General features: G+C 45.9%; 1 protein-coding gene and 1 pseudogene across 8 annotated transcripts in view; both read left to right on the top strand.

Moving 5' to 3' along the window:
- Positions 1-13,006, top strand: part of NDST1 (N-deacetylase and N-sulfotransferase 1) — an 84,108-nt gene extending 71,102 nt beyond the window's left edge. For 7 of the 8 annotated variants that reach the window (XM_018050151.1, XM_018050148.1, XM_018050150.1 and 4 more), the window contains 4 exons: positions 1,003-1,173; positions 1,792-1,901; positions 3,267-3,369; positions 8,263-13,006. In XM_018050151.1, coding sequence (XP_017905640.1) covers positions 1,003-1,173; positions 1,792-1,901; positions 3,267-3,369; positions 8,263-8,382 — 504 coding nt within the window. In that variant the 3' untranslated portion in view covers positions 8,383-13,006. The other variant, XM_018050155.1, reaches the window with a different exon arrangement.
- LOC108636424 lies at positions 8,421-26,426 on the top strand (annotated as a pseudogene).

The following is a 26,706-nucleotide window of genomic DNA, read 5'->3' as shown; positions in this document are numbered from 1 at the left end:
CCAAGGAAGGGAAGGGAAGGATGATGGCCTGCTTCAGAGGGGAGATCAGGAGGAAGGGGGCTGTCCCCCAGTCCCTGGCCCAGGCTGTGTGTGATGCTCAGTGAGGGTGTGGGGGCTCCTGAGGGTCACCCCTGGTGAACAGGCTCGTGATCTCTGGACTTTGGCACTCTGCAGATGCTGACTGCCTGGGGCATTATTTCAGGTGCTTCAAACCTGGTGTTTTCCCCTTTCCAGTTCTTCCCCAGTCCTTCTGTTTTAGTCTGCTTGGGCTGCCACAGCAAATATTATAGATTGGGTGGCTTAAACAGCAGCATTTTTTTCTCGCAGTCCTGGAGCCTAGAAATCTCAAGTCCAAGACTGAGGTACCAGTCGGTCTGGCTCCTGGTGAGAGCTCCCTTCCTGGCTTTTAGACAGCCACCATGTCACTGTGTCATGGCAAACCACCTCTGTAGTGTCTCTTTGTACCAGGGCACCAATCCTATCACGGGCTCCGCCTGCCTGACTGCATCAAGGCTTGGAGCAGACATTTGTATCTGCCTGGTGTGTGAGCACATAGCTTTATTTTTATTGTATTTATGAATGATTACCTTTATTATCTTTATATACGACAGCTGGTTCTAGTTTTCTGTCTGTGAAGGCAGTATTGAGTTTTATTTTGAAATGCATTTATGTGAATAAGATGTGTCCACATAAAGACAATCCTGTTGATTTGGCTTGCACAGGTGGGCATGGCAGAGACCACAGAGATGGTGTGAGGGGACCAGCATTCGGAAATTCTGACCTAGGCTGACCCCCATCTTGCAAAGATGGGGAAACTAGGGCTCCAGGGGGCTGTGACTTCCCTGAGGTCAAAGGGTAATGACAGGTAGAGCCAGATCTTGAGGCCAGGGCTCCTGGTTCCAGCTCGGTGTCCTGGCCACCTCCTAGTCACTGCCCCACAAAAGCCTCTCCCTTTGGTGCCTCCATGTGACACACTGACCCTCTCTCCCCGCTTGTCTGCAGCACCAGCGAGCCCACGATGACCCGGTAGCCCTGAAGTACACTTTCCATGAGGTGATCACTGCTGGGCCCGACGCATCCTTGAAACTGCGCACCCTCCAGAACCGCTGCCTGGTCCCTGGCTGGTACGCCACCCACATCGAGCGCTGGCTCAGCGCCTTTCATGCCAACCAGGTAGGCCTATCCCTGACTCTCGGGAGGGCAGCTATAGCACTGACTTGGGGCAGTTAGCTGAGGGCCTCAAGATCCCTTTTACCAGTGACAGGGCCAGAAATGCAGTCATTGGACACTTAGGTTTTTGGGATCATCAAAGGTTTCAGTCTTGTTTATCCCAAGCCCTTGTCCCATCACAGCAGGCTCTGTAACCCTAAGGGGACCCAGAAAGCCCTGGAATAGGCCCTGGGAGGGAGGGGAGAGCCCAGTTGGAGAGGTAAAGAGCCAGGTTGCTAAGGCATTTTAAGGAAACCCTTGGAAGGTTTAGGCAGGAGAGTGACATGTAGTCCAGAAACTTGGAGAGAGGCAGAGAGGGTGGTGTCGTAGGGGCAGGAGGGAAAGACAGGGTCTTGGTGATGGATTAAATGCTGGGAGAGGACGGTGTCAGTCAGAAGAAGGCAGGGAGCAAGACTGCCCAGGACTGAAGCACAAGGACGCCTCCTGTCTGAGGAGGAGGAGAAGGCACTCTACAGAGCGTAGGGTCCCCAACCCATAACTGTGGCTGCTGACCCAGAAGACTAGGGGCCTGTTGGCCACCGGAGTGAAAACAGGTTCAGATCACACTCTTTTTTTTTCCAGATTCTGGTCTTGGATGGCAAATTGCTGCGAACAGAACCTGCCAAAGTGATGGACACAGTGCAAAAGTTCCTTGGGGTGACAAACACCATTGACTACCACAAAACGCTGGCGTGAGTGTTATCTTGGCCTTTCAGCAGGGGGATGTTCTAAACAGGCACATGGGCCCAAGAGCCGGAGGCTGGAATGATTAGGAGAGAGACACAGATTAAAGTCAGCAAGTATGAGGAAGTATGCGTGGCCCTGATGGCAGTTTAGCAGAAAAGTTAATATGACTTGAGTCATATAAACAAAGGTATTGACTCAAGAAAAAGGGAGGTGATGACTCTGTTCTCTTCTGGTAGTTCTTCCCCTAGGGTGTTCTTTTCAATCTGGACTGAACATTTTCAGAATGTTTAAGTTAGACCAGCAATGAGCAGCTCTAATACCCTTAAGGGTTTCTCAGCATTAGTTTATGACTTAAATATAATTTAAGGAAAAAGATACTATAAATATTGTCAACAGTTAATAATTTTCATCACGTAAAACCCAGTGCAAGGACACTGAGAATGCCCTCCCAAGGTGAATAAGTGCCAGCCTTTGTTGAGGGACTCAGGGCTGAGGAGGGGCTGTCTTCGAGGGTGAATCTCAGACCCATGACACACAGCTGGATGAGGGGGTCTCAGGAGGAGAAATAAAGTCTCCTTCCCCAGCTACCTTCTCTGGAAAGCCCTGCAGCAAGAATATCGCCATCTCCCTACTTTGGAGGATGAAGGTAGAGAAAGAAAGTCAGTCCTTTGCTCTGAGGGTAGAGAGGAGCAGCAGCTAAGGGCATAGCTGTGGGAGCAGAGATGCCTGGGTGAGGATTCCAGACCCATTACTACTTTAACTGTGGGACTTTGAACTTGTGTCTTAGTTCCTTCAAGCCTCACTTTCCTCCTCTGTAGGTTGGGGGTACAGATAATAATAATTCCTATCTCCCGAGGGCCACTATCTTGTGGAGCTCTTGGCTTAGTGCCCAGAATGTACTAATCTCAGTAAATGACAGCTGCCCTCAGCATCACCATGCCTGCCCTGTGACCTGTTCAGAAACCCCCATCTCGCTCTCCTGCCAGAAGGAAACTATTCTCCTGCTGTCCTAATGCCCAAGAATCTCCAGATAGTTGCTGATCTGGGACTGAATTCTGACATCACTATACCTCCCCTCCCGGTAACAGTACCTGCTCTCCCCAAAATACCCTGGAAGGCCCACATGACTTCAGATTCTGAAGGCAGTCTTGCTTTGTCAGTTCTGGAGTTTACTAAACAACAGCAACTTTCCAGATATACACATGCTTAAACACAATTGTAGATAGAGCATTTCTTGATAAAGATTGAATTTATTAAAAAGCAAAAGAACCCCCACTAAACGTTCTTCTACTGGGTCTGGCCCCTGAGTTGGAGAGTGCCAGGAGGGCTTCCAGGCTGAGGAACGATGAAGGCTTTCCCCACCTCCACAGGTTTGATCCAAAGAAAGGATTCTGGTGCCAGCTGCTCGAAGGAGGAAAAACCAAGTGTCTAGGCAAAAGCAAGGGCCGGAAGTACCCGGAGATGGACTTGGATGTAAGTAGCAGACATGCCGCCTGTGGCAGGGGAATAAATGATGGGGCCCCGTACTGGAGACAAGCTTCTCTTTACCTGACACCCAGTGCTCAATGCATTGCCTTGACATTTCTTGGATAGCTTTCTTAGGAGGAAACGTGGGCTAGGATTTAACAACTCAGAGTTGATCTAGTTAAACAGTATTTCCTTTCGCAAGGGCTGAATGCTATGGGGCTTTGAGAATGAATCAGACATGTTCTTTGCCTTCAGGGAGTTCCTAGTCTAGGAGGAAAATGAGTCACACCTGCCAGTAAGTAGAATACAAGGCAAGAAGCGATTTGTGTAGTTATGTGTGCACATGTGCGATGGGACTTCAGAACAAGGACGCACCCTGTGAAGCTGGATGGGCAAAGGCTTCTCAGATGGGGTGGGGGCTGACTCTGGAGCTGGGCCTGGAAGGATGGGGGAGCATTTGGACCTATGGCATGGAAGGATGAGGCATTCTTGTAGGAGAGGACATCCTTTATAGTATAAATGTATGGTAAAACGTACGTAACTGTGACTGTGGTTATGTTTCCCAGTTTTTTCATTACCCCTTGCTCATTTTTTAAAAATCCAAGTATAGTTGATTTACAATATTATATGTTTCAGGTATACAGCAAAGTGATTCAGTATTTATATATATACATATATATATATAAATTTTTCAGATTATTTTCCCTTATGGGTTATTACAAGATATTGAATATTGTTCCCTATGTTTTGCAGTAAATCCTTGTTACTTATTTATTTTATATATAGCATTGTGTATCTGTTAATCCCATACTCCCAATTTGCCCCACCCTGCTCCCTTTCCCTTTGGTAACAAATAAGTTTGTCTTTTGAGTCTGTTTCTGTTTTGTAAATAGATTTACTTTTTAGATACCACATATTAAGCGATATCATACAGTGTTTGTCTTTTTCTGTCTGACTTCACTTAGTGTGATAATATCCTGTAGGTCCATCCACATTGCTGCAAAGGGCAATGGTTCATTCTTTTTAATTTTCTTGTGTATATATACGTGCCACATCTTATCCATTCATCTGTTGATAGTCACATGGGTTGCTTCCACATCTTGGCTATTGTAAACAGTACTGCTGTGAACGTGGGGTGCACACATCTTTCCAATGCATGTATGTGAAAAGATACATGCACCTCAAGGAGTTATTTTCTTTCTGGATATAAGCCTAGGAGTTGGATTGCTGGATCATATTGTAGATCTAGTTTTAGTTTTAGTTTTTAATTGGAGGAAAATTGCTTTATGGAATCGTGTTGGTATCTGTCATATATCAGCATGAAGCAGCCATAGGTATACATATGTCCCCTCCGTCTTGAGCCTCCCTCCCAGTCCTCACCACATCCCGCCCCTCTCAGTCATCACAGCGCACCTGTGTGGGTCCTGTGTAGCTCAGCAGCTCCCCACTAGCTGTCTGTTTAACATATGGTAATATTTGTGTTTTAATGTTACTCTGTATTTGTCTCACCCTCTTCTTCCCCCACTGTAACCACAAGTCTGACCTCTGACTGTGTCTCTGTTCCTGCCCTGCAAATGAGTTCATCAGTACCATCCTTCTGGGTTCCATATATATGTGTTAACATATGATATTTGTTTTTCTCTGACTTCACTCTGTATAACACGCTCTAGGTTCATCCACCTCACTAGAACTGACTCAGATGCATGCCTTTTTATGGCTAATATTCCGTTATATATATGGACCACAACTTCTTTATCCATTCAGCTGTCAATGGACATCTAGGTTGCTTCCATATCCTAGCTATTATAACTAATGCTGCAATGACTAGTTTTTAAAAAGGAACCTATTGTTCGCCATAGTTCTCCAATTTGTGCATCCCCACCAACAGTATAGGAGGGATCCCTTTTCTCCAGTTCTCTCCAGCATTTATCTTCTGTAGGTCTTTCATGTTGTCCGTTCTCATCTTTGTGGAGTGCTCTCATTGTGGTTTTGATTTCCGTTTCTCCAGCACTTAGCCATGCTGACTGTCCCTTCACGTGCCTGTCAATCATCTGTATGTTCCCTTCAGAGAAGTGTCGGCTCAGGTCTGCTCTTTCATCCGAGTTGCTTTTTTGATACTGAGTCACATGAACTGTTTGTATGTTTTGGAAATTAACTCCTTGGCTGCATTGTTTGCACATATTTTCTCTCCTCATTTTGTCAGTGTTTTCTTTGCAGAAGCTTTTAAGTTTAGTTTGGTTCCATTTCTTTATTTTTGCTTTTATTTCTTTTGTCTTAGGAGACTGACCTAAGAAAACATTGCTATGATTTATGCCAGAATGTTTTGCCTGTGTTACTCTCCTGGGAGTCTTGTGGTATCATGCCTTACGTTTAGGTCTTTATATCATTTTGAGTTTATTTTCATATATGGTGTTAGGGAGTGTTGTTTTTTTTTTTCTAAATTTTTATTTCATATCGGAGTATAGTTGATAAACAATGTGTTAGTTTTAGGTGTAAAGTGACTCATTTGTACATATGCACATACCTATTCTTTCTCAAATGCTTTTCCCGTTTAGGTTATTACAAAATATTAAGCATAGTTCCCTGTGCTATACAGTAAGTCTTGTTGGTCATCTGTTTTAAATATAGCAGTGTATATATATCAATCCCAAACTCCCAGTTTATTCTCCTCCCCCTTTAGTAACCATAAGCTTGTTTGCAAAATCTCTGAGTCTGTTTCTATTTTGTAAATAAGTTCATAAATGCTGCAGTGACCCCTGGGGTGCACTTTTTTTCCTTCTCACTACTGTTTCCTTCAGTATATGCCTAGGACTGGGATTCCTGGATCACATGGTCGGTCTATTTTTAGTTTTCTAAGGCACTTCCATACTGTTTTCCACAGTGGTTGCACCAATTTACCCTCCCATCTACAATGTAGGAGGGTTTCCTTTTCTCCACATCTGCTCCAGTATTAATTGTAGATTTTTTGATGATGGCCATTCTGACTGGCATGAGGTGATACCCCACTGTAGTTTTGATTTGCCTTTCTCTAGTAATTAGTGATATGGAGTATCTTTTCATGTGCTCTTTAAACCATCTTTGCTTATGTCTTCCACCCATGCTTTGATTGGATTGTTTGCTTTTTGATATTGAGCTACATGCGCTGTCTGTATATTTTGGAGATTAATCCCTTGTTGCTTCATTTGCAAAGATTTTCTCCCGTTCTGAGGGTTCTTTTTGTTTTGTTTATGGTCCTGTTTGTTTATTTTTGTTTTTATTTTCCTTACTCTAGGAGGTAGATCAAATAAGATCTTGCGGTGATTTATGTCAAAGAATGCTCTGCCCATGTTTTCTTCTAAAGAGTTTTATAGTATCTGGCCTTACATCTAGATATTTTCTTTTCAATGCATTGGTAAATAGGATTGTTTCTTTATTTCTGATATTTTGTTGTTAGTGTATAGAAATGCAGTAGATTTCTGTGTATTAATTTTGTATCCTGCAACTTTACCAGATTCATTGATGAGCTCTGGTAGTTTTCTGATAACATCTTTAGGATTTTCGTTGTATAGTGTGTCATTTGCAAACAGTGATGGTTTTACTTCTTTTCCAATTTGGATTCCTTTTCTTTCTTTTTTTTCCCCTCTGATTGCCGTGGCTAGACTCCCAAAGCTATGTTGAATAAAAGTGGCAAGAGTGGACATCCTTGTCTTGTTCCTGATTTTAGAGGAAATGCTTTCAGCTTTTCACCATTGAGAATGATGTTAGCTGTAGGTTTGTCATATATGGCCTTTGTTACGTTGAGGTAGGTTTTCTCTATGCCCACTTTCTGGACAGTTTTTAATCATACATTGGTGTTGAGTTTTGTCAAAAGCTTTTTCTGCATCAATTGAGATGATCATATGGTTTTTATTCTTCAGTTTGTTGATGGGGTGTATCACACTAATTGACTTGAAGATACTGAAAACTCCTTGTATCCCTGAAATAAATCCCACTTAATCATGGTGTATGATCCTTTTACTATATTGTTGGATTAGAATTGCTAGTATTTTGTTGAGGATAAAGATCAGAGCAGAAATAAATGTAACAGTGATGAAGGAAACAGTAGAAAAGATCAATGAAACTAAAAGCTAGGTCTTTGCAAAGATAAACAAAGCTGATAAACCATTAGCCAGACTCATCAAGATAAAAAGGGGAAAGGGTGTAAATCAATAAAATTAGAAAGGAAAAAAGAAAAGCTGCAACCGACACCACAGAAATTCAAAGGACCGTTGGAAACTACTCTCAGCACTTACCTGTACACCAGCAAAATAGACACCCTAGACAAAAGGGACAAATTCTTAGCAAGGTACAACCTGCCAAGACGGAACAAGGAAGAAATAGAAAATAGGAACACACCAATCACAAGTACTTAAGTGGAAATTGAAATTGTGTTTTAAAAACTCCCAACAAACCAAAGTCCAGGGCCAGAGGGCTTTACAGATAAATTCTATCAAACATTTAGAGAAGAGTTAACAGTTAACCTTCTGAAACTCTTCCAAAAAATTGCAGAGGAAGGAATAACTCCCAAACTCATTCTGTGAGGCCAGCATCACCCACCCTGATACCAAAACCAGATGAGGATACTACCACAGAAAAAAGAAAATTATCAGCGAATATCACTGATGAACATGGATGCAAAAATCCTCAACAAAGTACTCTTGATTAATTCTCTTTTCTCCCAAACACGAGTTTTGACCTTGTGCACTACAGTTTGGTGCTTTACTATATGTTTTCTTTTGAAGGTTACCATTTTGAAGAAGGTTGTGAATAACTAATGGGAGTGGGCGATGATGGCAGCGGGGTGCTGGTTTTCCAGAGGCAGGGGCGGGGGTCACTCCAACCAGCACATGACCAGCGTCTGAGCTTCCCTTCCTGTTGCAGTCCCGTGCCTTCCTGAAGGACTATTACCGGGACCACAACGTCGAGCTTTCCAAGCTGCTGTACAAGATGGGCCAGACACTGCCAACCTGGCTCCGGGAGGAGCTGCAGAACACCAGGTAGCCGCGGCCCCCACCGCCGGACTGAATGTGACGGCAGGGATGTCCCGCCACACGCTGAGCCAGACTGACCTGCAGAGTGGGGAGTGGGACCCGGCTGGCCAAGCACTCACAGCAATACTCCGCCACGGCCCGGGCCAGCCAGGAGGAGAGCCCAGGCAGGTGCCCACGTGCCTCAGAGCATCCAGCACGCCGTCGGTGGCCTCTCGGACCTCCCTTGCCACCTGTGGTCTGTTCCGCTCACAGTCTTTCATGGGGAGGCCACTTCCTGTTGGTGGAAGGCCACAGGCTGGTAGGAAGGAGGCACAGGACTCTGTTCTCTGGCCCTCACTGTGTCCTACCCACCGCGCTCTCCCCATCCATTGCTCCCTGCCCCTGTAGGGCGTCCACTCAGTATTAGCTGCCACGTCGTCTCTGTCCTCCTGACAATAAGGACAAGGGTCCAGCTGGGGCCTCTGGCAAACCAGGGAGAGAAATTGGACGTGTCACTGACGTTTCAAGCCAGGCTCTTCAGAGGGGTCAGCTGGAAACCCAGAGGCAGCCACAGGTGGGGTGTGAGGGTGGCCGCCTTGAGAGAATGCTGGACCTCCACACCCATTGCGGCCCATACCTTTGCATCTCATCTTCCCGCTTTGGGGATAGAGCCGCTGGTTCATACAGTACCCACCCGGTTCTCAAGGCCACCTTCAGGGCCCCAGGGGCACTGCCATGCCATTTGGACCCAGAGACCCAGTCCTCAACCCTGCCCCCTCTCCCCCCCTGGGATATGACATGCGTGGTGTTTCCTGTGGTAAGAGACTGAGGCGGTCGTGGGGCCGGCTGTATACATGCTCCAGTGTACATTTGTTGCCCCCAGGCCCCTGCCTTGACCCCAGGCAGATGCTGGACAGAGTTGGTGAGACCACCACCTCTTCCTGACGCCAGCTCCCTGGGGCCGAGGGTACCTAGAGCTCCCCTTAACCTCCCAAGTACTAAGAAGCTAAAGTATTTTAATTTTTTTTTTTTCTTGGTGCCAGAGTTTATACCCTGGGTGCTGGGGTTGCACTGTGTTACATATATATATATAACTGTGTGTGTATATATATATATATATATATATATTATATTTTTTTGGTTGGGTTTGTTTTTAATTCAGTGATATAGAATGGTGGCAAGCCCCAGTCTCAAAGGGTGTCCTATCTCAGTGCTAGAGCACGGGATGGGGGGGGGCGGTATGTATCTTCACGTGTGGGGGCCTCAAGGACACAGAATGGATGTGCCCTTGGAAAGGTCAAGTGTCATGGCTGCCCGGCAGCTACTCCAGGGGAACAGGGGTTGTAAGATGCAGAGGAAAGACCTGTTGTCTCCAGGAAGTCTGCCTTCATGAAGTGCAGTGATCCCAGGGACTTCTGATCAAAGGAAACAGCCAGGCTGAGGTAGGAGACCCCGGGGCTGAATGCTGGCCTGTCCCCCTTCCCCTCACATGGTGCTAGGTGGGGAGCTGCCCTGGGAGCTTGGGGGCCCCCAGGACCCCCCAGAGCTGTCTCCAGCCCCTCTGCAGACAAGCGGATCTCTGGGCTAGTTTCTGGTGGGGGCCTGCTCCTAACCCCCTCTTAACAATGTGAAGTGACTAAGGCTGGGGTGCCTTTTCCCCAGTCCCTCCCACTGCCAGTTCAGCTTTGAACTGACACTTCGGAAATCCTTTCTAGAGAGCCTGGTCTTTGTTCCTAGGATGTTGGGGCTGAGGAGTCCTTCAACGGGTGTGGACACAGCTCCAGAAAGGGGAGGTGGCCTCCTGGGCTGACGTCACAGAATTGACTGGGAGCAGGGCCAAGAAGCGAACTTGAGGCTCCCGCTTCCATGCCCAGAGCTCCTCTTCCAATGCCACACTGCCTCTGAGCCTGTCCTTGGGACCCTGCCCTGCCAGGTTGCTGTCCCTCCAGCGGTCACGCCTTTGGTCATTCCAGGATATGGGGACAAACCACTCCTTCCCAGCCCGGTGCCTTCTCAGTCCCAGATCTGCATTCCTGTCGTGCTCGCCCCACCTCAGAAGGCCCTTCCCCAGCCTGGAAACCTGAATCTTGGTTCCTGGGGTCTCCGTGGAATGGAGAAGTGGAGTGTTCTGCGGAGCCGGCCGCGTGTGGTTCTACCGTCCCCCGAGGGGAGTGTTCCCATTATGCTTTTCACGGGGCCTTAGAACCTGGCGCTGCCAGCCCGGCGGGGGCTGAGGAGCAGAGTGTCTGAGGACTGGGTGGCATGCCTGCGTGCATGCTTGTGAGGACTTACTGGCACCAGGAACCAGACTCCCAGAGCTGGCAGTGGCTTCCGCAGTGCAGAGCCCAGCCTTCAGTGCAAGGCTTGTGTTCTGTGATGAGGACCTCACAGCTCCCACCGTCTGAGGTCTGTCCTTGAGCAGCGGGTGGGTCCGGTCCCCTTCTCCTCCGGCCTGAGGAAGAAACAGGCAGGTTTGAGACCCTGAGGGAGCAGAGGAAATCCTAGGGACTTGACCTCTCACGTGTTGTAAGTTTGTCTGGTCACTGCTACTTTTTCCCTTCCCACTAAAGGAATTTGTCTCAAGGACCCCCCTGCCAGGACTTGGAGGTACTGGGGAGGGAAGAGAGCCCTAGGGGCTCTTTGGCTACTGAGTACACAGATCCCCCTGAGAGGGGAAGAAAACCAGAGGTCAGTGGTGCAGTGTCCTCTGCATCCTCCATGTCACTAAGTCACTGTCTGGCCTGAAAACAAGAGCAGAAACTCTGCCCCCCTTCTGCCGTCTCCTCCACACGCCTGTGCCCCAGGCTGGGAGCGGGTGTGCTGTGTCACCGGGGTTCTAGAGCTGCCCACGGCAGGCGCCTTGCACTTGGAGAAAGAGTCTGAGGTGTAAGGATGGGTCTCTTCTGCACCTCTCAATAGGAGCAGCCAGTGCCTCTGGGGCCCAGCGAGGGAGCAGTGGTCTGTTCCCAGCAGGAGGAAACTGCTGGGCTGACCTGCAGAGACCAGTTGGTCCCAACATGGAGCTGTCCCCACAGGTATGTTAGAAACAGCAAGTAAATGTTGTATCCAGTATTCTATAGCTAACTCCCACTACCCACGGTTTAGACTCACAGTGAACATTTTGCCACATTTTTTTTATCTTTTGTCTGTACACTTTTTCTGAACTAGTTTAAAAGTTGCAGTTATCATTAAGACTCCACCCCAAATACTTCAGCCTGCATCTCCTAAGAGATAGGTCATTTTCCTTCAGTTGGCCCTCCATCACACCCAGGACAGCAGTCATTTCCTAGCAACATCAGTCCCTATTTAAAGTTCCCCCAAATAATTTATGCCTGGTTTTAGAATTAGGACCTAGTTAAGGTACACAAGTTGCATCTTGGAAGTGTGTTTTCTAAAATCTCTTTCAAGCCAGTGAAGTTTCCATTCTGCTCACTTTGGTTTTTTAAATGACGTTATTTCTGAGGCTCGACGTCCCGCAAGCTGATCTGTTTTTCAAGGGGTCTAGTTCCTCTAAGCCTTGTACTGGCAAGGGTGATTTAGGCTATGGGGAGTGTTACCTTTTGTTGCTGACTTAAAAACTTCAGTCCCTTTGCTGTCACCTGTACCAAGTGCCAAATCAACAGAGGGGCTGGCCAGAGCTCCTGGAGAGGCCGGGGGAGGCAGCTTCACGACTGGGCTGGGAGAGTTTAGAAGGAAGAGGCCGCACTCGTGGAGGCTGGGCCTGCTGGAAATGAGGCATCTTGGACTCATAAGGTCCTGTGTTTTCCTTCTGATCCTGGAACTGGAAACAGGGCACCAAATAGTATCTCTTTCTCTCTGTTTTGCATCTCTGGGTTTTCGCTTCCTGGAGGCCCATGGTCTGTGTGCATGAGGGCAGAGCCGCAAGGATGCACCAAAGAAAGGGGAGGGCGCATTGCGCAGGCCGCGGTTAGGGAGAAAGAGCGCTGGGCTGAGGCAGGAGATGTGAAGTTTTGTCCGAGTTGTGTGCACTGAGTAGCTCAGTGACAGTTTTCCTCCCAGGGGCTTAATTTCCCCATCTAGAACAAGCAGATGGGGCTGCAGCATGGGCTTTTCAGACATCGAAGAAGGAAGGGGTCTGCTCTCGTTGAGGTGGGGATGGAGGCCCCCTGCTCTTGAGGCAGTGCTGGGCTTCTGGCTTGCTTGCCTGGCTGGGGTTGCCTGTCCCCATGGCTTCCCTTCGCCAGCTCCCACCAGGGAGAGCCATGGGCCTCGTGTGCAGTCAGTGTCGAGGGCGCAGGGAAGACTCTGGCTGTGTTTCATCCTAATAAGTTCATCCCTCCCTCCCTCCTCTCTGTGGCCCTTGAGGAGAATGAGGGCGGTGAGGGTTTTCTATGACTGTGCTAGCTTTTATTATGAGCAAGAGGGCTCCTTTTGTAATTTGTGCATGAAATTCATGTCATTTCCTGGGGAGAGAGGAGAGTGCTGACTGAGAGGGTGGGGGGCAGGTTAGGGGAACAGGCAGAGGTTTCCTTCCTTTGTGGGTGGGGAGGAGAGAGGAGGGTGCTTCCCCACTCAGCTGATCAGGGCTCTCAAACCAGCCGTTTTGGGTTGTGTTGAACGTGGGAACCTTCCTCCATTAATGTACAATCTTGAACTAACTGCTAATAAAGTGGGGTTCTGTTTGTACACCTTGGTCACATCTGTCTGTCTGATCTTTTTTCAAGGCCCACAGGAGTGGTAGAGAGAAGGGTGTTCGCACGGTGGCTGCCGTGGCCACCCCTGTAATCACAGTGACTTTATCAGATCAAAGACCAATCCCACAGAGGATAAGCCGCAGCCAGTAGGGGCCTGTCCCAGGACAGCCAGATGGGGTCTCTCAGGTGACAGAGAGCTCTCAGGCACGCTGGACAATAAGTGCTGGAGTTCTGTGCTGCGAGGAGCCTCTGTCTAGAGAGAGTTCTGCCCTCAGCGTGTGATGTGATTGAAGACAAGTCACCCTTACGCTTGAATCTTCAGTTTCTCTCACCTCTTAGGGGCGTGGAAGGTGTTGGGCTCAGTGGCCACTCTGGAGAGCTTGATTCAAATGCAGATTCCCTGTCTGTGCCCCCAAGGATTCCTCCGTGGCAGATGCGTGTGTGACCCGAGCACCTGCATTTTAACAGCCTCTCCAGCACACTGAGGCGCCCCACTCAGGAAACCCTGGTTCAGATAGGTGGCTCCTGCAGGTTCTAATTCATGAATTCCAATTAATTCCTCCTACTGCCCAAGAAGTGAAAACTTTGGATGAAATGAATGACTTCCTAGTTCTCCCTGCTTGGTTGACGTCAAGTTTGCCGGGGCGGGGCAGAGGTGGGGAGCAGAGAGGCAGAAGCCGCTCCCTCAGAGGCCGCTGGGGAACTTTACAAAATGCACATTCCCAGCCTCCCCCAGTCCTGTCCACTCAGAACCTCTGGGAGAGAGATCCAGAAATGTGGCTTTTAAACAGTCCCTGCCTCACAGGAAGGTATGGGGACACTTGAGTCAAGCCACCAAGGGTCATCCTGAGAAGCTCCCCAGAATTGGGGACGGCTGCCTTGGGGTCTGCTGGGACACAGCTGGGAACATAAGTGCTGCCTCGGTGTGGACACTGCCTGTAACAGCAACTCGGCACTGAATATTCACAAGGCCTGCCGCCCCGGCTCTCAAGAAATATCCTGGGAGAGGTAATCGAAAAAGAATTCAAATCAGGACGACTCTCTGGAGGCCAATTTCAAGAGGTAAATATTAGTTTCACTATTATTTAAAAAAGAAAAAGCACAGGAAAAGATGGTTAACATGGCTAATGATTAGAGACAGGGGACTCAAAATTGCAACAAGGTATCACCTCCCACCAGACAGAGTGATTATCTTTAAAACATCTACTAAGGATACAGGCTGAACAGGATGTGGGGGAAAGGGACACCTACATTAGAGATACCAAGGGAAAATTTCATGCAAAGATGGGCTCGATAAAGGACAGAAATGGTATGGACCGAACAGAAGAAGAAGATATTAAGAAGAGGTGGCAAGAATACACAGAAGAACTTACAAAAAATACCTTCATGACCCGGATAATCATGATGGTGTGATCACTCATCTAGAGCCAGACATCCTGGAATGTGAAGTCAAGTGGGCCTTGGAAAGCATCACTATGAACAAAGTTAGTGGAGGTGATGGAATTCCAGTTGAGCTGTTTCAAATCCTGAAAGATGATGCTGTGAAAGTGCTGCACTCAATATGCCAGCAAATTTGGAAAACTCGGCAGTGGCCACAGGACTGGAAAAGGTCAGTTTTCATTCCAATTCCAAAGAAAGGCAATGCCAAAGAATGCTCAAACTACTGCACATTTGCATTCATCTCACATGCTAGTAAAGTAATGCTCAAAATTCTCCAAGCCAGGCTTCAGCAATATGTGAACTGTGAACTTCCAGATGTTCAAACTGGTTTTAGAAAAGGCAGAGGAACCAGAGATCAAATTGCCAACATCTGCTGGATCATCGAAAAAGCAAGAGCATTCCAGAAAAACATCTATTTCTGCTTTATTGACTATGCCAAAGCCTTTGACTGTGTGGATCACAATAAACTGTGGAAAATTCTGAGAGAGATGGGAATACCAGACCACCTGATCTGCCTCTTGAGAAATCTGTATGCAGGTCAGGAAGCAACAGTTAAAACTGGACATGGAACAACAGACTGGTTCCAAATAGGAAAAGGAGTACGTCAAGGCTGTATATTGTCACCCTGCTTATTTAACTTCTATGCAGAGTACATCATGAGAAACGCTGGACTGGAAGAAACACAAGCTGGAATCAAGATTGCCGGGAGAAATATCAATAACCTCAGATATGCAGATGACACCACCCTTATGGCAGAAAGTGAAGAGGAGCTAAAAAGCCTCTTGGTGAAAGTGAAAGTGGAGAGTGAAAAAGTTGGCTTAAAGCTCAACATTCAGAAAACAAAGATCATGGCATCCGGTCCCATCACTTCATGGGAAACAGTGGAAACAGTGTCAGACTTTATTTTTTTGGGCTCCAAAATCACTGCGAATGGTGATTGCAGCCATGAAATTAAAAGACACTTACTCCTTGGAAGGAAAGTTATGACCAACCTAGATAGCATATTAAAAAGCAGAGACATTACTTTGCCGACTAAGGTCCGTCTAGTCAAGGCTATGGTTTTTCCAGTAGTCATGTATGGATGTGAGAGTTGGACTATGAAGAAGGCTGAGCGCTGAAGAATTGATGCTTTTGAACTGTGGTGTTGGAGAGGACTCTTGAGAGTCTCTTGGACTGCAAGGAGATCCAACCAGTCCATTCTGAAGGAGATCAGCCCTGGGATTTCTTTGGAAGGAATGATGCTAAAGCTGAAACTCCAGTACTTTGGCCACCTCATTCGAAGAGTTGACTCATTGGAAAAGACTCTGATGCTGGGAGGGATTGGAGGCAGGAGGAGAAGGGGACGGCAGAGGATGAGATGGCTGGATGGCATCACTGACTTGAACATGAATCTGAGTGAACTCTGGGAGTTGGTGATGGACAGGGAGGCCTAGCGTGCTGCAGTTCATGGGGTCACAAAGAGTCGGACATGACTGAGTGACTGAACTGAACAGTGTCCTTGAATGTGAAGTGTAAAGAGTCCCCTGGAGAACAGCACCACAACTTCTCAAGAAACTGAAAATAGAGCTGCCAGTTGATCAGATATTCCCACACCTGGGGATGTATCTGGAGAAAAGACACAGGCACCCCAGCGTTCACCACAGCACTATTTACAATAACCAAGACACCAGAGTGGCCAGAATGTCCGTGGACCAATGAATGGATAAGGAAGAATAGAGAGACAATGGAATCTTAGCCATAAAGAAGAATATGATAAGACCTTTCTCAGCAACATGGATGGACCCAGAGATGATCATACTAAATAAAGCTAACCGTCATGTGATATCACTTAAAGGTGGAATCAAAAACTCATTCCAGATGAACTAATTTGCAAAAAAAAAAAAAAAATAGAGACTTGGACAAGAAACTTGCTTACCAAAGGGGAAAGGTGAGAGGAAAGGATAAATTAGGTGAAAGAAACCTATACACACTAATATATATATATATATTATAATAATTATGATAGATCATCAACAAAGACCTCTATATCACAGAAAATTCTATTCAGCATGCTTTAATAACTTGTATGGGAACAGAGGCTGAAAAAAATTGGCCATGTATAGATGTATAACTGAATCCCTTTGCTGTACACCTGAAATAAAACATTGTAAATCAACCATACTCCTAGAAAAACTAAAAATAAGAAACACCACCTCCATGAGAATTCCCTGGTGGTGCAGTGTGCTTAGGACTCCATGTGTCAATGCTGAAGTCCTGGGTTTGATTCCTGGTTGGGGAACTAAGATCCCACAAGCTGCATGTTGTGGCCAAAAATCCCCCCAAAGGACAGCAAAAACAACCTCGATAGCACAAGGGTGGCGCTTTCAGACACTTCTTGGGGTTTGTCGGCTGGGAGCTTGGTAAAAGTCATGGCGCAATGAAGATAACACGGGTGGGCGGTTCCCTGGTGGTCCAGTAGCTAGGACTCCGCACTCCCAATGCAGGGGGCTGGGGTTCAATCACTGGTCAGGGAATTCGATCCCACATGCTGCAGTAAAGATCAAAGATCTTGTGAGCCCCAGCTAAGACCTGGTGCAGCTAACAAATATAAAGAGCATGGGTGTAGCATTAACAGGAGCAGTGAGGATGCACGGTCCAGATGGGATTCCTGGGCCAGGTAACCAGTCAAGCTGTAACAGAGAGTTTTGAATTAAGAATTCTTTTTTTTAAAGAAACGTAATTGAAACCCAGGTAGAGGCAGAGACTTCTCACTGGATTTGGGGTGAGTATCAGGACTCACCAGCGCATCTCCTCCGTGTCCCTGCACTGTTTTGGAACCCGAAGAATCCTTGGAACACCCCGGGGAAGCCCAGCCCAAGTATTCTCAGAGGTCCCAAGAGTCCTGCAGTTCTAACAGTCTGAACAAACACATCGAAACCTCCTCATCTCCCACGTGAGGAGTCCTGACTCAGGGAGCATCATGCCCAAGGGGCAGTGTCAGATCCTGGAAATGGGTACTCCCTCAGAGAAGCCCTGGAAACAGCTTCGATGTCCATCCAGAGCATTGGCTAAATAGCCACTGCTATGGCCGCATGCTGGAACATGGTGATGGAGGAGAGAATGAATAGCTTAGGCCCCAGGTCCCCATCCAGGGAAATTTGAAGAATGTGACCATCTGTGGAAAGAGGATGCCGTACAGCTAAGTACACGTACATGCTCTGCTGGCTCCGACTGCTTAGGCCATTCTGCACTGCTTTTCCTGGCAATGTAGCTAGCTCACTCTCACACTGAGCTGATAACTGGCTACTTGTGAGGGAGAAGGAAATGGGGAGGGGGAAGCTTTCAAAGGGGACTTTAGCTTTGTCCCAAGTATTCTACTAAAAACAAGAGAGATGTATGTATCATTTGTGGAATGAAAATGTCATAAAGATAACTTTAAGAAACAGAAATGGGCAAAGCAGAAAATGCAGTCCAGAGAGCAGGACTGTTGTGGGATGCTCACCGTAAAAACAGCCCTGCTGCTCTCCCAGCCCACAGGCACCCAACATGCAGGGCCAGAGGCGGCCCTGGCTGTGGGGGGAATTCTTGCCTTGCTGCAGGAATCCTGAGCACCTGTCAGGCTCCTGACCTGGGGAGCCTGACTCGCTGTGTGACTGTGGGTGACTCGGCTCCACATGCTCACACGAGGGAGTTGGAGTGAACATCAGTGTTGGGACAAACCCAGCCTAGCACCTGTGAAATTCATAACATGAATCTACCCAAGAAGAAACAGCTGCACATCCATATTGAGGGACATTTTTGCAAAATAACTGGCCTGAACTCTCGAAATGGTTGAGGTCATGGAAGGTCAAGAAAGGTTAAGAAATGCTTCAAGGAGATTAAAGGATGCTAAAGATACTAAAGAGCCTTGGCAAATCAACCATCATTTATAATCCAGGAGAGTTCCTAGACTAGGAAAAGTTACTTGTAAAGAACACCATACTAACAGTTGGCAAAATGTGAATATTTTCTGTGTGGATTGGCTAATACTTATTATACTGTTATGTAAGAGTATATCATTGCTCTTAAGTAGAACATGCTGAAATATTGATGGGTGAAAGGGAAGAAACAAAGCTGAATTTTGACCCCTGCGTTTTCTCTAATGGGTCTAATTTATCTGGCACAGTTCAGACCATGTCCACCAGGGGACACTGTCGCCCCACCCTCTGACAAACTAGAGTTGGCTTGAACCTCCTCTGGGAAGACTGGGCTGGTGATCAATGGTGGTGAGGTAATGAGACTATAAATAATTCAATGACAGGATTAATTAAAAACTTTCTCACTCTGTCAGGGAGGCCTTCTGCTCGTCAAGTGCGCTCTCTCTCAATCCTTGCCACAACCCTCTGAGGTAGGTATTATCCTTACTCCCACTATGTAAATGAGGAGTCTGAGATTCGGAGAGGTTGAATAATTCTGCTAGGATCACAGAGCTGGGAGTCCTTGGTCTGTGAGATTCCACTGCCTTGAGCCCCCCGGGTGGTCCTGCCTCCTGTCATGAGTCAGACTGGGGAGAACGCACTGAGCCTGCCCCTGCCCGTCTATAGGCTGAGCACTTAAAAGTGTGTGTGTGTCCCACCCATGAGTATAAAGCAAGCACAACGCCGCCTACAGTGAGACCTAAGTCCAGCTCTAAACAGCAGCCCCACCCCCCTGACCTCTAACCCACCCCAACCCGCACCTCTCCCAGGGAACGACTACCACCAGTGTCTCTGGATCTTTCCGGAAATTATTTTTCAAATGTGACAGCTCCGCACACACACACCCTCTGCTGGCTTGCCCTGCTCATGCACGTTCTGCACGCTGCTTCTTCCCTGGTGCTGGGCGCTGTGTGGCAGGTTTTGCTGCTTTCTCAGCAGTGGATGGAGATTCTGGTTTAGGCACTGAGGGGGCTCCACTCTATCAAACGTTTGGAGGAGGAGGGAGGGAGGGATAAGCTGGAGCTTAAGTTCTCTAGGAGCTGTTCCCTGTTCTAGGGAGGTGTCCCTTGGGAAGGGAAGAGGCTGTGTAGCATAGTTGCTGAAATATGCACAGATAGCAGACCTGATTTCAAGTAGGTCTACACTGGTTTTGTGACCTTGGGCAAGTACCTTATGTCCCTGAGGCTGTCTTATTGGTAAAATGGGAACAGTGATGGGTGGCAGGTGCCAGGGCTGCTGTGAGGAGTAAGGCCTGCTCCACACTGAGCACTCGGTAAAGCCTGATCCAGTTCTAGGCACCCGACTTTGGCGGCTCCCATGCCTTGGCCTGGGGCTGGCACTGCCACCTTTGTCCTGAGGCTGAGAAGGATGGGGCTGAAGAGCCAAGAGGAATGCCCAATGGGGAAACTCATCACGTGTGATTGTTCTCTCTGGGACCCCTGAAATCAAATCGGTTAGGTGATCTAGGACACTGAGAATGACCCCGCAAAATATACATCCCCTCAAGTACCAACTTCCCAGAAATGCAAAGGATCATAAAAGAATACTATGAACTGCATGTCAACAAATAGAGAAATGAGCAAATTCCTAGGAATACCCAAGCTACCAAAACTGACTCAAGAAGAAAGAGAAAATCCGGATAGAACTGCAGGTCTAGAGACTGGACTTCCCTGGCGGTCCAGTGGTTAAGAATCCGCCTGGCAATGCAGGGGACACGGGTTCAGTCCCTGGTCCAGGAAGATTCCACATGCCGCAGGACAACTAAGCTCACACACCACGACTAATAAGCCCATGGCCCCGGAGCCCACGCTCTGCAACCAGAGGAGCCCCCGCAGCGAGAAGCCCGCAACGAGCTTCTGGAAAACTGCAACATCCACTCCCAATAAAAATTCTCCAGAAAGCGGGCGTTAGGGAACCTACCTAAACACGATAAAGGACGTTACCAAAAATGCACAGCTAACAGCATTCTCAGTGGTGAAAAGCAGCTAACAGCATTCTCAGTGGTGAAAAGCTGAGCGTTTCCTCTGAGACCAGGAACAAGACAAGGATGTCTTGCCACTCATACAACATAGTTTTGGAAGTCCTCACCGCAGCAGTCAGAGAAGAAAAAAGGAATTCAAACTGTAAAAAAACTGTCCCTGTTTGCAGATGACAGGATATTATATGTAGAAAATCCTAAAGATAGTACCAGGAAACTGTTAGAGTATCAGTGAAGTCAGTAAAGTTGCAGGATACAAAATTAATACAGAAATCTCTTACATTCCTATACGCTAATGATGAAAGAACAGAGGAAGGGAGACATTAAGGAAACAATTTTGTTAACCATCGCATCAAAAAGAATAAAATAATGCCATTTGCAGGAACATAAAAGGACTGAGAGATTCTCATACTAAGTGATGCAAGTCGAAGGAAGACAAATATGATATGGTATCGCTCATGTGCGGAATCTAAAAAGATGGTACAAATGAACTTATTTACAAAACAAAAATAGTCACAGATGCAGAGAATGAACCTATGGTTACCAAAGGAAGGAGGAGGTTGGCAGAGAGTGATAAATTAGGAGACGTATAGGGGGATCAACAAATACGCAATACAACATACATAAAACATGACTAATAGGGGCCTGCTATAGAGCACAGGGAACTCGACTCAGTATTGTCTTAACCTGTATAAGAAAAGAATCTAAGAGTGGGTATACATAGGCATATGAATAATTCACTTTGCTGTACGCCAGAACTTAACAAGATATTGTTTATCAACTAACTTCAATAAAAATTAAAAATATAAAATATTTCAGAATTTATAAAGTGAAAGGACTGTACCCTGAAGCCTCCAAAAACATTGCTTAAGTTAAAAGGACCTAAATAAATAGAAAACAACACATGTTTAAAGATTAGTATGCTTAATATTGGGCTTCCCTAGTAGCTCAGTTGGAGAAGGCAATGGCACCCCACTCCAGTACTCTTGCCTGGAAAATCCCATGGATGGAGGAGCCTGGTAGGCTGCAGTCCATGGGGTCGCTGAGAGTCGGACACGACTGAGCGACTTCAGTTTCACTTTTCACTTTCATGCATTGGAGAAGGAAATGGCGACCTGCTCCGGTGTTCTTGCCTGGAGAATCCCAGGGACGGGGGAGCCTGGTGGGCTGCCGTCTCGGAGGTCACACAGTCAGACACGACTGAAGTGACTTAGCAGCAGCAGCAGCAGCAGCAGCAGTAGTTCAGTTGGTAAAGAATCTGCCTGCAATGCAGGAGACCCCAGTTCAATTCCTGGGTTGGGAGATCCACTGGAGAAGGGATAGGGTACCCACTCCAGTATTCTTGGGCTTCCCTGTGGCTCAGCTGGTAAAGAATCCGTCTGCAATGTGGGAGACCTGGGTTCGATCCCTGCATTGGGAAGAACTCCTGGAGAAGGGAAAGACTACCCACTCCAGTATTCTGGCCTGGAGAATTCCACGGACTGTATAGCCCATGGGGTCACAAAGAGTCGGACACAACTGAGCGACTTTGACACACTCACTCATGCTTAATATTGTTCAAATATTGTTCACTCACGCTTAATATTTCCCACAATAACATATAGATTAAATCCAATCCCTGTTAAATCTAAGAGTTTCTCTATTTTCCAGTTTGTATTTAATTTTAAAAAACATTTTGTGTTGGAGTATACTTTATTAACAATGTTGCAATAGATTTAGGTAGATAGCAAAGGGGCTCAGCCATACATATCCATGTATCCAGTCTCCCCCAAACTCCCCTCCCATCCAGGCCGCATGATATTGAGCAGAGTTCCATGTGCTATATTGTAGGTTTTTATTGGTTATCCGATTTTAATTATAGCAGTGTGTACATGTACATCCCAAACGCCATAACTATCCCTTCCCCCCATCCTTACCCTCCTCCTGGCAAAATTACCTTCACTAAGTCTGAGTCTGTTTCTGTTTTGTAAGCTCATTTGTATCATTTCCTTTTAGATTCCACATATATGGTGTGTCATACCACATTTCCCCTTCTCTGCCTTTCTCCACTCGGTATGACTATCTCTAGGTTCATCCATGTTGCTGCAAATGGCATTATTCCATTTTTTAAAAAAGACTTTGAGTAGTACTCCATTATATAACACACCACACCCTCTCTATCCATTCCACTGCCGATGGACATTTAGGTGAACTCCATGCCTTAGCTATTGGAAACAGTGCTGCAGTGAATATTGGGGTGAATGGATCCTTTTGGATCATGTTTTTCTCGGATATATGCATAGGAGTGAGACTGCTGGATCATATGACAGCTCTGTTTTTAGTTTTTCAAAGAACCTCCATACTGTTCTCCATAGTTCAGAGTTACTTTTTTATCTTAAAAATGGGGAAAAATCCTAATATTCTTTGGAATTCCAAAGGTCGCCAAAGAGCCAAAAATCTTGCAAAACAGTGGTAATGTGTTATTAGAATAGACTTACAGACCATGGGACAGATATGAGAATCCACAAACAAAACCTCACTTCTATTTTCACTTGATTTCTGATAGAAATGCTAAGACTGGTCCCTGGGCTAAGAACATTTCCAACAAATGACATTGCAAAACCTGGACCTCATGGGCAAAATCTTGAGGGTGGACCTGACCTCATATCATCCAGAGAAGTTAATACAGAGTGAGTCACAGCCTGAATTTTGGAGCTAACCTATAGAAAAACATCCGTGAACATCTTCATGACCTGGGCTTGTTCATAGTTCATTAAAAATGACACCAAAGGCACAGGAAACAATGAAAAATAGATACACTTGCTTTCAAAAAAAAAAAAAAAAAGCAAAACTTCCATGTGTCGTAGGACATTCTCAAGAGAGTGAAAAGGCAACCAAGAGAATGGCAGAAAATGTTTGCAACCCACAGGCTGCTTATGGGATTAATATCCAGGATATATAACAGATGTTGACACCACAATTTAAAAATGCGAGACAGCAAGAGACACAGAGATAAAGAACAGACTTTTGGACTCTGTGGGAGAAGGTGAGGGTGGGATGATTTGAGAGAATAGCACTGAAACATGTATATTACCATACGTGAACTAGATTGCCAGTCCAGGTTCAGTGCATGACACAGGGCACTCAAGGCTGGTGTGCTGGGACAACCCTGAGGGATGGCGTGGGGGGGAGGTGGGAGGGGGGTTCAGGATGGGGGACACGTGTGCACCATGGCTGATTCGTGTCGATGTGTGGTGAAAGCCACTACAATATTGTAAAGTAATTAGCCTCCAATTAAAATAAATAAAATTTTATAAAAAAGAACATTTAAAAAATGAGCCCCAACCTAAACATTTCTCAAAAAAGTACAAATGGCCAAGAGCACATAAAAGATGCAGGATATAACTGATTATTAAAGAAATGGAAATCAAAGCTATGAGATACAACCTCACACAGGTCAGAATGGCCATCCTCAAAAAATCTACAAACAGTAAGTGCTGGAGAGGATGTGGAGAAAAGAGAGCTCTCCTACACTATTGGTGGGAATGTAGAATGGGTACAAGCGTGATGAAGAATATACAGATTTCTTAAAACACCATATATAGAAATACCATATGAGCCAACAGTCCCACTCCTGGGCATGTATGCAGAGAAAACCATTATTTGAAAATATACGTGCACTCCAGGGTTCACTGCAGCACTGTTTACAATAGCCAAGACGTGGAAGCAACCTAAGTATCTATAGACAGAGAAATGGGTAAAGACGAAGGGGTACATCTATACAATGGAGTACTACTCAGCCATGAAAATGAGCGAAATGCTACCATTTGCAGCAACAAGGATGGACCAGGAGATTCTCATAGTCACTGATAGACAAAAAGGATAAATATCATATGATATCTTTCATATGCAAAAGCTAAAAAGTTGATATAAATGAACTTATTTATAAAATAGAAATAGAGTTACAGATATGGAAAATAAACCTACAGTTACCAGAGGGGAAAGGGAGGGGTGACCAGGAAGGATAAATTAGGAGCCTGGGATCAACGTATACACACTACTCTATGTGTAATAGATAACCAATGAGACCTACTGTAGCACAGGGAACTCTATTCAGTATTCTGCATTAATCCCTATGTGAAAAGAATTTAAAACAGAGTGGCTATATGTGTATGTTGAACTGATTCACTTTTCTGTATGCCTGAAACCGATAAACATTGTACACCAACTATACTCCAATAAAAATTTATAAATAACATAACATTTCAGAATTCAATCAAGGAAGTGAAAGGCTTCTACCCTGAAAACTCTAAAGCACTGCTTAAGGAGGACCTAAATAATTGGAATACAGTCCGTGTTTAAATATTAGAATGCTTCAAATAACAATACTAGTCAGCCCAATAGACAGGTTCATTTCACTCCTATTCAATCTGAGAGCTCTCCCTCCTCCCCCAAATTGGGGGAAAAAATCCTAATATTCATACGGACTTCCAAAGGACACTGAAGAGCCAAACTTATCTTGCGAAAGTGTGTCACTGCATTCGAATAGACATGCAGACCATGGACTAGACTTGGAGCACAGAAACAAACCCTCAGCCTAAGCTAAGAGCACTGGCGGGACACTGGCGAGACACTGACACACGGCTTCATCATCTTGGCTTGGGTTTGGGTCCTAAAATATGACGCCAGAGGCACAGAAAACAAGGAAAGTTAGGTTCACTGGTCCTCAGAAAAATGAAAAACTTCTATTAGTCATGGGGCATTATCATGAGAGTGAAAGGACAGCTAGAAAATGGTAGAAAATGTTTGCAAACCATAGGCCTGTTATGGGTTTAAGATCCAGAATACATAGAGGATACCAACAACACAATCAAGAGTGATCCAAAAACCTGAACAGCCATTGCTCCTAACAAGACATACGAATGGCCAACAGCACATGAAAAGATGCTCAACACCACCAATGATTAGAGAAGTGAAAATTAGAACTACAATGAGATATCACGTAGGTCAGAATGGCCATCGTCATAAAATTTACAGGGTCTGAAGTGACCTCTAAAAACGGAGCGTAATACACTTGACCCAGAAAGCCCCACAAATGCAGATCAAGAGGTTCAAATCTCCGTGTTCACTTTAAGAACACTTGAGAAACCGCCCAGACCATTAAGCGTATGCATATCTGAAAAGCCACCAAGTGTCTGAAGTATGTCACTGTAAAGAAGCAATGTGCGCCATTCCATCATTCCAGCGTGGAGTTGGTAGATGTGCACAGGCCAAACAGTGGGGCTGCACGCAGGGTCAGTGGCCTGAAAAAAATGCTGAATTTTACTGCACATGCTCAGAAATGCAGAGTGCTGAACTTAAGGGCTTAGATGTAGATGTTCTCTGGTCATTGAGCACATTGAGCACACTGAGCACATTCAGGTGAACAAAGGCGCCAGGAGGCAGCACAGGACTTAGAGACTCATGGTCAGACCCACCCGCCCTGCCGCACTGAGATAATGCTAACTGGAGAAGAACACTGTTCCTAAACCAGAAGAGGAGGTTGTGCAGAAGAAAAAGATACCCCAGAAGGAACTAAAGAAATAAAAACCGATGGCCCAGGAATAAACACCGCAAAAAATAAATGCATTTAAAAGTAAAAAAATCTATGAATAAATGTTGGAGAGGCTAATGAGGAAAGGGAACTCTCCTACACTAATGCTGGGAATGTAGGTAGGCACAACCATGATGGAGAAAAATACACAGTTTCCTTAAAAAAACAATATACAGAACTATTAATACATAAGATACCTCAATCCCACATCAGGGAATATATCCAGAGAAAATGGTTATTCAAAAAGATAGATGCACCCCAGGGTTCACTGCAGCACTGTTTACAATAGCCAAGACATGGAACCGCTCTAACTGTCACTCAGCAGACAAACAAGTGCAGAATGAGTGGTACATGAAGACAATGGAGTATTACTCAGCCACAAAAATGAACAAAATACTGTTATTTGCAGAAGCATGGGTGGACGTAGAGATTCTCACAGCCAATGATGTAAATCAGACAGAAAATGACAAATATCATATGATATCACTTATATGCAAAATCTAAATAAATGCAGTTATCAATAAAACAGAAATAGAAACACAGATATAGAAAACACACCTATGGTTACCAGAGGGGAAAGTGAGGGGTGGCCGGAAGGGATAAATTAGGAGACTGGGATCAACATACACGTATTATTCTATATAAAGTAGATAACTAATAACAACCTACTCTACAGCACAGGGAACTCTATTCAGTATTTTGTATTAACCCCTGTGTGAAAAGAATCTAAAAGACAGTGGATATACGAATATATTTAACTGACTTACTTTGCTGT

The sequence above is a fragment of the Capra hircus genome, chromosome 7 (assembly GCF_001704415.2).
Source record: "Capra hircus breed San Clemente chromosome 7, ASM170441v1, whole genome shotgun sequence".
NCBI lineage: Eukaryota > Metazoa > Chordata > Mammalia > Artiodactyla > Bovidae > Capra > Capra hircus.
This window is presented reverse-complemented; position numbering and strand designations above follow the sequence as displayed.